The following is a 15,538-nucleotide window of genomic DNA, read 5'->3' on the forward strand; positions in this document are numbered from 1 at the left end:
GTCCATGGATTTATGAGTTTTGAACAGCGGTATACTACTGTTGCCTTTATTTATAGAACACGAGTTTCAATCCTAAATTTCTGTTATGAAAGTTCGAATTTGGTATTTCACTTGTGATATTTAATTTCACATATTAAGTGTGAAACCGTCCATAATTGTTCACATCTTTGACATATGTTACATACTGTAAATATGATTCTATATTAAAAAATTGAGAACAACACGTTTAATAATTTCTTGCGTCCGAAGCGCTTTTCTGGATTTACCTTCATCAGGAAAGCTCAAAGCCAAACATTTGAAATCCGAATATGTATAAATGAAAAAGAAGTAAAAGTGTACATACTATTTAACACTCAGCAAGTGCTGCATACTTACAGTGCGTTGATAGTAACTTTGAAAAATCTGTCTGTTTTCAGTTCAAATGGAGGCAATACAACGTTCACTTCAAATTTAGGTAGAACTACATATAAAAACATAACATATCAGTAGCAACATTTTGTATGATTAGTATTATTAATGCATGTAAAAAAAAGAAGTTTTAATTTCTGCTGACCGACAATTTAACGAATCGACATCAATTTACATATTCTGTTTTTATCGTCGAATGTCTAATACGTTTTACATTACTTAGTAAACTGTTTTACCATCTACAAATGAATAAGGAAAATATAACTGATTTCTATCGTATAAGCACACAACAATAGGTGAAAGTGAGATACAATCATGTAATGTCATAATGCATTATTCAAGGAACTTGATGGATATTGCTAGAAGAGGGACGAAAGATACCAGAGGGACAGTGATAGACAGAGAGCATGCCAGGTTAATTTTTAAAATACAGAAATTCTATCGTCAGGGTACGATTGATTGTATTCCTATCATATCAGAATGAAATGAGGTCGTACAAACACTAAACAAATACTCACAAACCCGTGCAATAGTCGTACGAACATTTAACAAATACTCACCAACCCTTTCTAAGACTAATAAATACTTAACAAATACTCACCAATCTGTTCCACATAATTATAAACATTTAACAAATACTTGTTCAACCCGTTCAACTATCTTACGAACACTTAACAAATACTCACCAACCCGTTCAACATCAAAACCCTTAGAGCTCTTTTCTCTCTAAAAACAAATTACAAAGCTAGTCATATTGCAAAACTAAACATATAAGTAAAACCGGTTTCACATATATTGCCATTAACATGATATACCAAGTATCAAGATTATGTCACTACGAACAATGTTTCTGTTCCTCGAAATCCAACCTTTCTTACATAGTTCGGCCTTGAAAATTTCTGTTAAAGCTGAAGCAAGCAAAGCGCTTCGGGCGCATGAAACCTTTTACGTATTTTTACAATGAACTTGTATTGCTGTTAAGGAAGGCAACTATGATATAAACTTTAGTAGTCTTTGTTGAAGATTGGTTACTAAAATACCTCAATATATTTACTTCTTGAAATGAATTTGGACTTGTGCTTTTCAATAGAAATTTTTAAAAGACACAAGTTTCGAGTGATGACTTCTAGTTGGGATACTTGTGGATTGACAATTACAGTCAGGTATTATATTGTAGTGACAATTGATACGACTGGATTGTTCTCATTGGATTGTATACTGTTGTTAGCCTTTAAGGCATTTTACACTGTTTTGCCTTCGTGTTGTTAGTTTATCGTCCACTGTTTGAACAAATATACCATAGACATTGATGCTTGTCATTCTGATAAATCTTTTGAAAATATGTCTAAATACTTACTCTTAAATATTTATATTTGTTTACCTAATAACAGAAACATACATAGATTCAGTATTTATTCATAACTTCACCCTTTCAGCAATAATTTGGTCAGGTATAAAAAAAAAACTGTTTAGAACCCCCTTCCTCCTCTTTGCCAGTGTACCATGAATTTCTAGCTAAAAAAGGCTTTATATAATAACTTACTTTTCATTCGTCCTCGTTTGCTGAAAATTTTATACTTGGAGTTGAAATTCCGCTCCAAAAGCAATACTGATATAAAAAGAAGTATTTTTTATTTCTTGTATATATTTCTGTTATTCTTTAGAGTCATGATGATATGTATTCCCCTGAATGATGTTAGAATCTAAATGTATTATACAAGTCTGATATATTTTTTGAAAGAAACTGACCTTTTGCTCCACTCTGATTGTCCAGCTACCCATATTTGTCAAAGTAGATAATTGGAATGTCCCAGCAAATACACCAAACGATGGACGAACATTCAGAAATTGTTTTACTCTATTTCTTTTGGGATCCTGAAATAAATATTGAAATTGATATTACGCTTAATGGTCTTAATTTTAAGGTACCGAAGGTTAAGGATGTTTGACTATTTATTGAATAAATAACAATAGATTTAAGAAGTTCAAATTCTCTTTAGTCAGATTATAACTGATTATCTGATCTGTTTCAACGTGTTGTTTTCATTGTTACAGCAGTGGGTCAATACCTCAGCTGATTGCCTATCACTTCAAGATAAAATGTTTTTTTAATAATTTGGCGAATTTATCGTAGATGGATTTCACAACATTCTTGTGTCCTATTTGGTCATACGGCTCATCAACTGTTTCGATTGTGATATATTAATGGCTTTCAAATCTCCAGATTTTTTAATAAATTTTAATCCAGAAAACTGCTTTTAACGTATGAAATATATGATGTTTTGTTTCGTTATTTTTTCGTTTTCTGCAACAACTGTTTTATCAAATGTAAATAGAAGAAGAGTGATATGCTATATAATTTTCTAAAACTCCTTATCTAGAATTTCAAATTAAAAAAAAAAAACTTTTTTTCAACTTCTTCAGACACAGCTGATGACCTTTGTTGAATTTTGCTTTTCTCATCAGTTCATATTTTTTATTTCGGTTCTCATAATATTAGGTATGTATAAATCCTTGACTTGTCCTTTTTTGTCATATAGTTCTTTATATTTTGGAGGTTTTGTCATTCCTGATTTAAATTCAAATACAGAAAAGCATTTCCTACACACGGAATTATTAAACGTTGTTTACTTTTTCCCAGAATTCGCCTCAAACTTGAACATTACCAATTATATCGCCATCATTAATATTTTTTTCAAATACATGAGGTTACATTTTAGTTAGTTATGATCTTAACATCTGCTGTTATCAATTATACTTTTCTCTTCTATCTGCCGTTTTCATATAAACGACTTTTTTTTATTATAATTCAGCTGTGTAATCTTCGGAGTCCTATGAATTGTAAAATACATCCTACAAAGAAGGTTATATTAATGACATATTCATAAATAAACTAACCTGTATATAAATTGTCAAGGGAGCTGTGAGAACTTTCAATCTTGTATTAGTACCAAACACTCTAAACTGAACTGTTGAAGAAAATATACGTTAAATTCATTAATCAAGTGATTCATATGTAAACAATTCTCTAACAAAAATTAAAAAGTAATCATAATAAGAATGATTGCAATGTTCTCATTTATCAGCTCTAACTATAAATCCAATCTACGTCCCTAAAGTTACATCTTACAAATATAAGAACCTACTAAAGAATGCAAATTAATTCAGCTTAATTGTTACTTTTTGTTTTTAGATATATAAATACATGTTTTATTTATTATAATCCGAATGTGTTTTTGTCAATCGATGTATGAAATTCTGTTATTCAATGTTTATTGTCTCAAATTATAATTTACTTATTAGGATACTTTAATGACCACAAAAAAAACCACAACATAATTTTATATCATGTTTTAAAAGTATATTTGTGAGCTTTCCGTTTCATTGTAACTTATGACTGATGTTATTTCTTGACGTATGACGTCATAAATACCTAGATCTCCTGGTTTGTAAATGGCTTTGTCAGTCTGGATAAAAATGGACGACACTTTTTTCGTAACTTGAACTCTTGTAGCAGTTTGGTCAAATGTAATATCACCGATAACACGCACTCGGATCTTGTAATCATATCCTGCGGGTGTATTTCCTGGCACCTAAAACAAATATCACACAGATACGTAAATTCAACATTTCAAAAACATTCTGTATCCAAAGAATATCAAATGTGTTTTTTTTTTTCAAATTAAATTCCATCGCATAAAAACGCTTTGCTATATCTATAATGCGTTAAACGTCTTTATTGTCATTCTTATTTAATATAAATGGTCAGTCGAGTAATATTGGACCTTTTTCAGTGCGCACTACTGTCAATTAAGTATTAGAATAATTTTCATCAGGAACTTTCGATAAGCTGTATTTGTAACGGAGATCTATGTCAGTATTTATTATATGAATCCCTGTATTATCTATGTTGTTCCTATTCTTAGTTATTTCCGTTTTCCCTCGTTTTATGTTTTTTGTGGATATCTTTGCAATAATAGAATTTTCCAGTTTATTTAAATAATTATTTGCTATTATAAATTATTGAAAAGATTACACTCAATTTCTCAATTTTTTTTAATTTTTTTTATTTGTTTAATATATCTTACGATTTCATCTCTCATACTATATATCTTTAAAAATGTGTATTTACAAATCCCTATGTGAGTAAATTGTAATGCGTCCAAAGTTATGATTCTTGCCTCAAAATGTGTACCATTATTATTAAAATACTTAAACAAGATCGAATTTATCTTATTTTGCAATGCACAATTATTGCTAGCTTCTTATCTTTCTTTAATAATTAGATATAGGAAGATGTGGTATGAGTGTCAATGAGACAATTATCCATCCAAATAACAATATATTAAAATAAACAATTGTAGGTCAGAGTATGGCTTTCAACACAGACTTTGACTCACAACGAACTGCAAATTATAAAGGGCCCTTAAATTAACTAGTGTACAATCATTCAAACGGGAAAACCAACGGTCTAATCTATATAAAAACGAGAAACGAGAAACAATCCTGAACTACATAAACAGACGACAACTAATGTACATCGTTTTATTTCATTGCCTTTGTGTGACATTGCGCATGGAAAGAGGGAATATTTAAAATGGACAATAACCCAACATTGCTTCGACATACTTTTTGTGTTAAAATTATCCAATTTCATCCTGCATATTCATCTATTCAAAGGTTGTATATCCTCAACGCTCTTCAACTTTGTACTTGTTTGGCTTTATAAATATTTCGATTTGAGCGTTACTGATGAGTCTTATGTAGACGAAACGTGCGTCTGGCGTACTAAATTATAATCCTGGTAAATTGATAACTATTGTATACTTACTTTTATATGAACAACTCCTTGTCCCCCTTTAAAAGAAGACAAAGTACAATCAATTGTAGAGTAGAGCGATAAGTTCGTCAATGTATGAAATATTGACGGGTAAAGCTATCTTAAACGCTTACAATATATCACATTGTTGTCATCTGTGATAATATCAAAAATTTATAAGTGATTTTGACATGATGTTTGGTGTTGACAACAATATCAATAATGTGGTCAATGTTTTATAAATTTTCTGCTTAAATTTTTCGAAAAAGCTAAGGATTTTCTTATCCCAGGCATAGATTACCTTAGCCGTATTTGGCACAACTAATTGAATGTTTTGAATCCTCAATGGTTTTCAAATTTTGTACTTGTTTGGCTTTATAAATATTTTGATATGAGCGACACTGATGAGTCTTATGTAGACGAAACGCGCGTCTCGCGACTAAATTATAATCCTGGTACCTTTGATAACTATTTGATCGGTTTTTACTTTTGGAATTCATGCTATTTACTCAATTTTCTTATTCTCTTTGCATGTTTTCTATTTTTTTACAACTCCTGCCACAATTCAGTTCAATTGCTTCTTTGTGTGAAGTATGGTTTCGTCATTATACTCTGGCGTGAGGCTAACAGTTGTGTCTTAAAGATAGCTTTGTGATTCTGTTTATAAATTTAAAGTGACAGTTTGTTGTTGATTTTATTAGTTTGATCATTATATATTTTATAAACAACAATTATATATATATATATATATATATTAAAACTCACGACGTAAAAAGCGTTGTGCCTGTGTACTGGCTACTGTTTTGTTTTGTTTGTCTAGTATAGTTGCAAAAATTGTCACTTTTTTATCATTTCTTTTTAAAGCTGATAAACAAATTCTAGCGGATGCTCCAGCTCTAATCTGTTTTGGTACAGTTGCAATGTATGTACTGAAACAAAATAACATACAAGATACATTATAAAAGTTGCTGTTTTAAAAAAAAAAGCAAAACCACCTAACTCTTAGCAAATGAAAAAGTCAAAAGCTCAGAAACATCAAACGTTTGGATTACAACTGTCATATTCCTGACTTGACAAAATCATTTTCGTATAATGTTGAAAATGGTGGATTAAACCTAGTTTTATAGATAGCTTAAACTAAACCTATTACAGTTGCATAAAATTCCATTATACTGACAACAATGTGTGAAAAAATACAAACAAACACAAGATGTAAAAATGTAGGGAATAGCGGTACAGCAGTCAACATTGTGTTTTAATCTTTATTACTATAAAAACAAACAACTATATCAACAAAGAAAATCAAAACGGCATATTAACAAAGCACTGGTTTTGTTACCCCGATTTTGTTTTTTGTCCATGGATTTATGAGTTTTGAACAGCGGTATACTACTGTTGCCTTTTTTTGGTCTCTTGTGGAGAGTTGTCTCATCGACAATCATACCACATCTTCTTTTTTTATATATACATTAGCATACAAGAAATTAAAGAATTCAAAACTTCACCATAGCACAAAAAACATAATGATGGGATGTTTAAGTACCGAGCTACGCCAAATTGTTATTTACCAAAAAAAAGACTAAACAGTAAAAGTTATATCTAACAAAGATAGATAAAAGAATACTATAACACGTTATTTAGATGATAAATAACGTAAGTACCTAGAATATATACTTCAAGACCATCGTGTGTTATTTGTGACTTTGATATGGAATATTTATCATTAAGGACTTAGTATCTTTCAATGAACCTTTTTTTAGACAAGACGTTCTTTGACATACCCCCGACTCCTCAACTTTCTGTTCACACACTGTTGATTTTTAAGTCTGAGAAGCAGCTGTAAACTGATGTATTAGTTTAACTGTTTAGTCTATTTTTTTATGATATCATTTGACGAATCATTTGATGTACTTATAAATCCCGTTATTCGTGCTATGGTAAATTTTTGTATTTGTTTTTGAAAAATTGTCCAAGGGAACATCATAATTTTGATCTTATGAATCCTTCTTTATTTTAATCATGATTTAATCTGAGCATATGAACCCTTTTAATGCAACCAAATGCGATTTCTATAAAAATTAGATCCAAATGATAGTTTTTTCCATGTACTTGTTAGGTTATTTGGTCTGGTATATCAGTTATTAATGTTTTAAGCTGGTACATTTTACTTAATATTTATCGGGATATAAGTACACAAGTTCCGGTTTAAGAAATTAAATTAATACTCCAATAAATATTTTTCAATTCATATCATCTAATCATTTTTAGTTGAGTGGATTGCATATTGATCTCAGAATTTCTCATTTAAGCATGTCAGAAGAACAGATACTTGGGTGGTGATTGATATTGGTTAATCGTCTGTAAATACGCAGGGAAAAAGCTCTGCTGTTCATTAAGTTTTTTTTCATAAATAATGGCAAACATAAAACCAAAATCTGTGTTTATTCACACACCATTTCATACCAAACGTCCAAATAAACGAACTATTTTTTTTAAAAACGTTCAAGAAAAGATTATGATGAATAAATCTATTGGTCCCGATTTAAAGAATTCATGTATGTGCATCATAGATTAACTTATGTCTGCTTCATAGTTTAACCACATTCATGCTAGAAATTTCCTATGGGTCGGTTGAAAATAAACTTTTAAAAAAGTTCGAATTTAATTTTAAATTGTAAACCTGTTTTTTTATGTAGCAACCCTTTCATATGTAGTTTCTGAGTTGTTATTATACGAAACTGTTGTTATTAATCGTGTTGATATATATATCTCTGGAATATCTGTATCGAAGATGTCGAAGAATATGTTTTATTTGTCGTTAGCCTTTTTCCGTCATGCTTCCGGCGTTTATTATGTCAACAAATGTAATACCAACCGATTGTCTTTTCGCGTCATTGATAAAACGGCGGATTCCATAAGCGACGCAGAAAACGCATAATCCGCTTTCACTGACGACGTTATTGTTATAATCGTTTCATATTATTTACTTTCTTTTAAGAATATTTAAATGACAAATAATAAGCATGTTAAATTAAATGGGAAAAATGATTAACGAAATCTCCGAATTTCAAGGTAATTCCAAAAGAGGGGTAAATCCATTTAACCCTACACAATTAACCAACGAAACACCTCTTACATTCCTGACATGGAACGGGTACTTTCTGATGAAAGCGGCGAGCTTAACTGTTTAATAGTTCACTTAACTGCTTCCATTCCAAACCACTGGTTGCTATATTGACTAGTGTATTGCAAAAGTATGCAGTACTAGTTTGTGTACAAGGACACCAAACACAAACTTGGTATTGTATAAGTACAGGTGCTGGTTAGGGTTTAAGAGGGTGAAAAAAATGTTATTAACTTACTTTTTGGCCACTACGAGCCCAACATAAGCCAATAGCAGACTTAAAATAAGTCGCATGGTTACTCTTTGTGTATCTGTGAAATATAACATAAAGAATTTAGCACTCTTTTAATTATAAATAATGGCTAGATTGGTGTGTGCTGAAATGTTAAACAGTTTCTGTATATGTCTCGCCAATGTTAAAGTTGTCGTACTTGTAAGTATAGGGTTATATAAAATACAGAATTTCTTTGAAAATAGGGTAAAGAACAACGGAATAAAGAAATCCTAAATCAGAATATCACTATCCAATAAAGCTTACCTTGTTAACTGTTATGGTATATTGTTTAAATGCCGTCTGCTGAAGAAGAGAAACAGTTTTATTTAATCAACAAACTGTGTGGAACACATATCTATACATACATGATATCTAAACCTTTGACACTGGTTGCATATGTTAAGCTTTCACTTCAATCAAAGGTCTTCCTTCTTAATCGTTAGTAAATATTATTTATTAAACAATCTAGAAAATGATTATATTAGCAACATATTGTATTTAATATATCTTTTCACCTAATTTTATATTCAAATTTAGTCATTATAATGTATTTTGGCAACATGTGTTATATGTCGTAAGGAAAAAAACGCTTTCGTCCAGGAAAAAAAGTAGTCATTAATTTTATAAAACGCAAAGCATTCCCGTAAAATAAGCAATGCAGGAAACACATCACTGTATACGTGACTAAAGTGCATCCTGTAATGCGATTAAGTTGTTAAAGTATTTATGGTAAGAATGCAATTGCGTGGTGCAATGCTGTATAACTAATCCCTTTGTGCTTGTATTCACAAGCTATATAGTCTTTTGATAACAATGTCAAGTGGATATAATTGTTTTGTATATGGTAATAATACAGCTTTATTAAAAGAAAGTTTGACTTGATTTAAACAGATTTACTAGAAAACGAATGCATTATGATTCACACAGTAATAATTGTAAATAAATGTCTAACTGTATTATTCTTGATAATAGTTTAATATGACAGAATTTACCACTTTACTTAAAAGGGCACTAGCTACGAGACATATAAAAATCTAAAGTTTGATTTTTTTCTGTTCAATCAATAATGAAAGTGAAATAGTGAAATAACAATTTGCTTTTTGCAGCCAAAAAGGTTCAATTTTGTCAAATTACGCTAAAAAACATTGATAATTGGTTATTCACTTGCAAGTGAATGCGCCGACCTCTTTAAATCCGTATTTATGTGAACTTCAATTTAATCCCTAGCTAGAGATTGACAAGGCATGCATTGTACGTGTACTGGTTATTTCAAGAAAAAGAATGTCAACAATGAAAGTGAAACTACGGTAAATCATTTGATTACTAATTCGATGCACATAAAATCATTCTTATACGGTTAAAAACAATGAGAAACATCTATTTTTAATCTATTAAATAAAATCAAACAGACCTATAAAAATCCAATTGCACGTGTTGGTTTAATCTATTCATATCTTTATTTAAGTTTACATCGCTTATATGGTCATCTGAGGTCAAATCGATAGGTAATTAGATGGCGTCTTGACTAAAATACTCACGAAACGAACCTATATATTATCTACCCCATGCTCTGTAAACTGTTTATTTTAGACTTAAAATTTGATAGTTTGGATAAATGTTTTACGTCATTGTTATAAATCAAATATGAGAATTTGATTCAAATCGGTGACCATGAATTTGACAGCTAGTGCCCCTTTAAATCATGAACTAGTATACAGAACAATAAATTAAACATTTGGTTTTTTTAGGACATTTACAATGTACATAAAAAGTAATAAAAATATCCACAAATATAGATTTATTTACTCATTTTCCACAGCTATAGGTCACCGACAATGGGCAAGGCTCATACCGCATAGTTAGCAAAAAAAGCCCTGAAATCACAAATGTTAAACAATTCAAATTAGAAAACTAACAGCCTTATTAATGTTCAAAAGAATATAAACGAAAGTAAATATCTAACACAGCAAAAAACGACAACCACTGAAATACATGCTCCTGACTTGGGACAGACACATACATACAGAATGTGGCTTGGTTAAACATGTTAGCGGGATCAAACCTTCCCTCTAACCTGGGACGAGGAGTACTACATAAGAACGAAGTATTAAAATCAGTTGAAAAAGGCTTAATTAAGTTCATTAGTTCATAAGTTGTCGTTTGTTGGTGTCTTATACGTGTTTCTCGTTTCTCGTCTTTTATATAGTTTAAACCGTTAGTTTTCCCCGTCTTTTTATGCCCTTTATAGCTTAATGTTGTTCGGTGTGAGGCAAGGTTCCGTGTTGAATACCGTACTTTGACCTATAATGATTGACTTTTATAAATTGTGACTAGGTTGATAGAATTGTCTCATTGGCACTCATACCACATGTTCTTAAATCAATAAACTCATCCAATGAATACAAATAAAAATACATGTAACAAAACATAGAGTGGACGTGGCAGTGTACTTGAACATCCCAACAACAAAAGTACACTAAGTACAGAATTGGGATTACTCGCACTTACAAACAGGGGATTTTTTTGTAATAAAAATAAGTGTGGTTTTTTTTTTTGTAGCACATGATACAAATATTTGGATTATGATTTGACTAAGTAAGATACTGTAAAATTGATGAATGATCAGGATTTTACAGATACTACTCTTATCTCGCTTCTCAAGTAACATATAAAAAATTTAAATAAATATCAAGGCGCATAACTATTCGGATTTGCCTACATGATTATCATTATGGGTTATTTGTCTCTTAACTGCGAAAATATTTCGGTATTTACAATTATGTATCATACATGTTTTGAAGAATACCCAAATCATTAGTTATATTCACAAAAAATTATGTGTTTAAATATTATCATCCAAAACATGAGAAATAAGTAATTTTAACAGTACTTAAGAAATTCATCTACAGACCTTTTACATTTTACCAAGCTTATTTTGTAATTTTTCAGTTTTAAAAGACACTGTATAAATTTAAAGATTTCGAATTGCTTTTCTGGATTTATTTATAAAGGAGTTGTGAAACAATTGTAGCAAAAATATATTTTCGACAATAGCATTTAGTTCCTATCTAAATATTAATGACAAATTCGTAAAATAAGACTGTTGTGGCAGATTTTGGCGATGTTTTCAGTTTAACACCAATTCAAGAAGTTTGAAACCCTAATTCAAAATATGTTGGACAAGATTCAAATTATAAATACTGATGTCTTAAAGACCAATGTGTCATGAAAGACTTAAGTCTGAGGAATGTTGCGGTATAGATTGGAAATAAATTTCATGAGATATAATACTCCAGTAATGGAAACTGTAACATGTTAAAACGAATAATCCTTTCAAGTCCAATACATGTTAAGACGAATCATATGCGTTTTCTATTATCCGTCCGTTCAGAAGTTATCAGTCAATGATATGTAAAACAAATGTTAATATAGGTAAAGCGTGTCGGCATTGTTGCATGTTTTGTCCTTCAGAATAATGATTGATTTTTATTTATGTTGTATTCGTCACGATTGATACACATTTGTTGTATTTCAATGTACTTTTCCATAATAGTTTTATATAAACATAAGGGACATTCTTTTTGCATCTGCTATGTTATATTTGAAATCTATTTATCAATTCGTATTAAAAATTAAATTATGATCGCATCAGAGAATTAAAGTAATGATACATTTTATTGTATATTTTAATCATTCATGTGCACCAATCTTTAACAGGATAATAAGAAAATAATTAATCTGCAAATAAAGAATTAAATGGAAATGCATGAATATAAAAATAAGGAATGGTATAATGCATATTTATGTGACAGACCTCAATTACGGTTAAAGTTAAATTATTCCTACAACTTTAAAGAGATAAACATGATTTTTCATTTCCTATCGTTAATTATCCGTTTTTATATGGTGACGTTCCCTTGTCACCATCTTACGGTGTTTATATATCTCAACTTGTACGATTCGCTCGTGTATGTAACAATGTTTTAGATTTTAACGAGAGAAATTTATGTATTACTGAAAAATTATTACACCAGGGTTTTCGATATCACAAACTAGTCAAAACATTTACTAAATTTTATCATCGGTATAAAGACATCATTCGTAAATATAGCTCAACATGCAGACTTCTAATACGTTCAGGTATTTCACATCCAATTTTTTATGGAAATATTCTTTATAAAGCACAAAGGTGTCCGTCTTCACCTCAGAAACTTACAAAACCTTTGAATAGACTTTTTAAGAAGGGATATAATTACGATACTGTTGTCAAGTCATTAAAGATTGTATATTTTGGCGTTAATATTGAGTCACTGATAAGGTCTTTGCATCGGAACTAAACACATTTATTCTAAAAACATTTTTTGGCATGACACGGGTTATGTTCGTCTCATATATGTTATGATGGTATGATACTAAACCCCTAACGGGAAGGATTGTGCCTGATGTTCATATGATGAAATCATAATCTTTCAGTCAGTTTAATTGAAGTCTGGAGCTGGCATGTCAGTTAACTGCTAGTAGTCTGTTGTTATTTATGTATTATTATCATTTTGTTTATTTTCTTTGGTTACATCTTCTGACATCAGACTCGGACTTCTCTTGAACTGAATTTTAATGTGCGTATTGTTATGCGTTTACTTTTCTACATTGGTTAGAGGTATAGGGGGAGGGTTAAGATCTCACAAACATGTTTAACCCCGCCGCATTTTTGCGCCTGTCCCAAGTCAGGAGCCTCTGGCTTTTGTTAGTCTTTTATTATTTTTATTTTAGTTTCTTGTGTACAATTTGGAAATTAGTATGGCGTTCATTATCACTGGACTAGTATATATTTGTTTAGGGGCCAGCTGAAGGACGCCTCCGGGTGCGGGAATTTCTCGCTACATTGCAGACCTGTTGGTGACCCTCTGCTGTTGTTTTTTATTTGGTCGGGTTGTTGTCTCTTTGACACATTCCCCATTTCCATTCTCAATTTTATTATTAGGACTACACACTTGAGAAAGATCAAAATATGAATTCAACCTTCATATTCATAAATTAACTAAAAATATATATTAACGAAAGAACAAAGAGCAAAATAAACAAATTACGAATGTTTAGCTGTAGCGGTTAATAAATATAAGCTCTGCATATAAATAAGAAATTGTATGATGGCCAATGAGAAAGCTTTCAACACTAGACCAATTGGCGTTTATGTTAGACGCCAAAGCTCACAGTACGGGGGCATTACAAGGATCCACCATGACAAAACACATTTAAAACTGCTACTACAGTCAAATTTAAGTTTAGAAGTAATATTAGACAGTGGTCCAATTTTAAGAATACAACATATGTTTTTTTTATTAAATCTATATATCGGAAAACAACATTAAGCTAGTCACTTAGTCTAAAAAAAAATAACCAGTGCACTTTTTGGTATGTTAATATGTAGAAATAAAAGCATAAAAGTAAAGTATGATACTTTCGCGTTATAATGTATGTTTGTGTCGTGAAATCTGTTTCAGGTATGCATTTTATTGTTGCTAAAATACGTACTAAAAGGGGTAAATAGTCAAAGAAGTAGTTCAGCTCGAGTTTCAACCGTTGTGCTTGATAATGAAAGCCGTTTGTACAAAAAATAATAACACAGTTTCCATGTAAGTAATAAGCGATTACATTTAAAAAGTGAGATAATTTTTATTTTTTTTTATTTTATCATTCATTTATAATCAGAAAATATGTTGATTGTTAAATTTAATATTTGTGCTTTATGTTTATCTTGTACGATCATTGTTATTATTGTGTACATTGTAATATTATGTGTATACGCTCTTTAAATAGCAAATAATAATTATACAGTTTTGTTTGCATTTCTAGTATGATTAACAAACATTAAAAATTTCAAAATAATTCAATACGAGGCCAGGTATATAAAAGTGTGAGTGACGTTTGATAAAAGGTAGGTCGTTATTTGTTGATTTTTGATATTTATGATGATATTTTTCTCGTTTGATCTGAATATCTTTGATTATACAATCATTATCTTTTGATTTCTATTCATTCTCTGATCTTTTCAATTAAGAATAAAAACATAAGTTGACTACCGCTATGTGACACAAACATCACGAAATAAATCGGAGTAGTAAACCTTTATGAGACACACAAATCAACTCTGATTCACGATCATTTCATAGCAATAGTTATGACAGTATGGGTTGTCATCGTGGCATACAACAAGGAAAACTAGTAAACGATACTAAGGTATAATGGCACAGTTCCTTTGAAGCCATGTGCTTTTGTATGTATCTGAAAAGTGATTCCTACCCGATGATTCCTGTCTCCTGAGCACTGTTAAGTAAGCACCCGGAGTAAAATAATTTGAACCTGGTGCCCAACTATGAAATTGAAATTGAGCCTAGATCCAATACGCCCTATTATCCCACATTGTATCGTTATCATTTACATAAATCATTTCTTAATACGTATTTAATTTGAACATATTTTATTTGCAAAAGTAGCAACAGTGATTGGACACAAGTTATAACAACATTAGTGACGTCCTCGTCCTGTATAAATATAAACACAAAGTACATTAGATAATGACGAAAAAACATAGTAGGAATGCATGTAATACATACTACAAACTAAATAAAACCAAAAAATACAATATGATAAGGAATAATACTGAAAAACTGAACTGGAGAGAAGAGGAGGAATACAGAAATTTGGAAAGTTAATCGATTGTTTTATATCTTTGAGTTATTCTGATTTATGGTTGTACAGACTCAAAAATTTATTTGTTTTGTTGAAAAGAAGGATCACCGTCACCAGTCAATAAAAGCTCAATTGGATATAGCATATCTTTCAAATTTTGAAAACAGTATTTCTCTTGTTTCGTTGTGATAACTAGTAATAGTGAAAAATAGTGTATACTATC

The 15,538-nt window shown here is 30.5% G+C and overlaps 2 protein-coding genes across 4 annotated transcripts in view; one reads left to right on the forward strand and one right to left on the reverse strand.

The window, feature by feature from the left end:
- Nucleotides 1-9,053, reverse strand: part of LOC139518111 (CD109 antigen-like) — a 50,672-nt gene extending 41,619 nt beyond the window's left edge. For 2 of the 3 annotated variants that reach the window (XM_071309780.1, XM_071309778.1), the window contains exons 1-9: nucleotides 8,890-9,051; nucleotides 8,590-8,662; nucleotides 5,993-6,156; nucleotides 5,240-5,265; nucleotides 3,842-4,001; nucleotides 3,307-3,377; nucleotides 2,158-2,283; nucleotides 1,095-1,134; nucleotides 376-460 (exon numbers count right to left, since the gene is read on the reverse strand). In XM_071309780.1, the coding sequence (XP_071165881.1) occupies nucleotides 376-460; nucleotides 1,095-1,134; nucleotides 2,158-2,283; nucleotides 3,307-3,377; nucleotides 3,842-4,001; nucleotides 5,240-5,265; nucleotides 5,993-6,156; nucleotides 8,590-8,645 (728 nt within the window). In that variant the 5' untranslated portion in view covers nucleotides 8,646-8,662; nucleotides 8,890-9,051. Of the gene's footprint in view, nucleotides 1-375; nucleotides 461-1,094; nucleotides 1,135-2,157; nucleotides 2,284-3,306; nucleotides 3,378-3,841; nucleotides 4,002-5,239; nucleotides 5,266-5,992; nucleotides 6,157-8,589; nucleotides 8,663-8,889 lie in introns of all 3 variants that reach the window. The other variant, XM_071309779.1, reaches the window with a different exon arrangement.
- A 5,438-nt stretch (nucleotides 9,054-14,491) lies between these two features.
- LOC139518113 (receptor for retinol uptake stra6-like) overlaps nucleotides 14,492-15,538 on the forward strand; it is a 32,739-nt gene continuing 31,692 nt past the window's right edge. Inside the window, exon 1 of the mRNA XM_071309782.1 lies at nucleotides 14,492-14,560. The gene's annotated coding sequence lies outside the window, so the exon portion shown is untranslated. The remainder of the gene's footprint in view (nucleotides 14,561-15,538) is intronic.

This window comes from Mytilus edulis, chromosome 3 (genome assembly GCF_963676685.1).
Source record: "Mytilus edulis chromosome 3, xbMytEdul2.2, whole genome shotgun sequence".
NCBI lineage: Eukaryota > Metazoa > Mollusca > Bivalvia > Mytilida > Mytilidae > Mytilus > Mytilus edulis.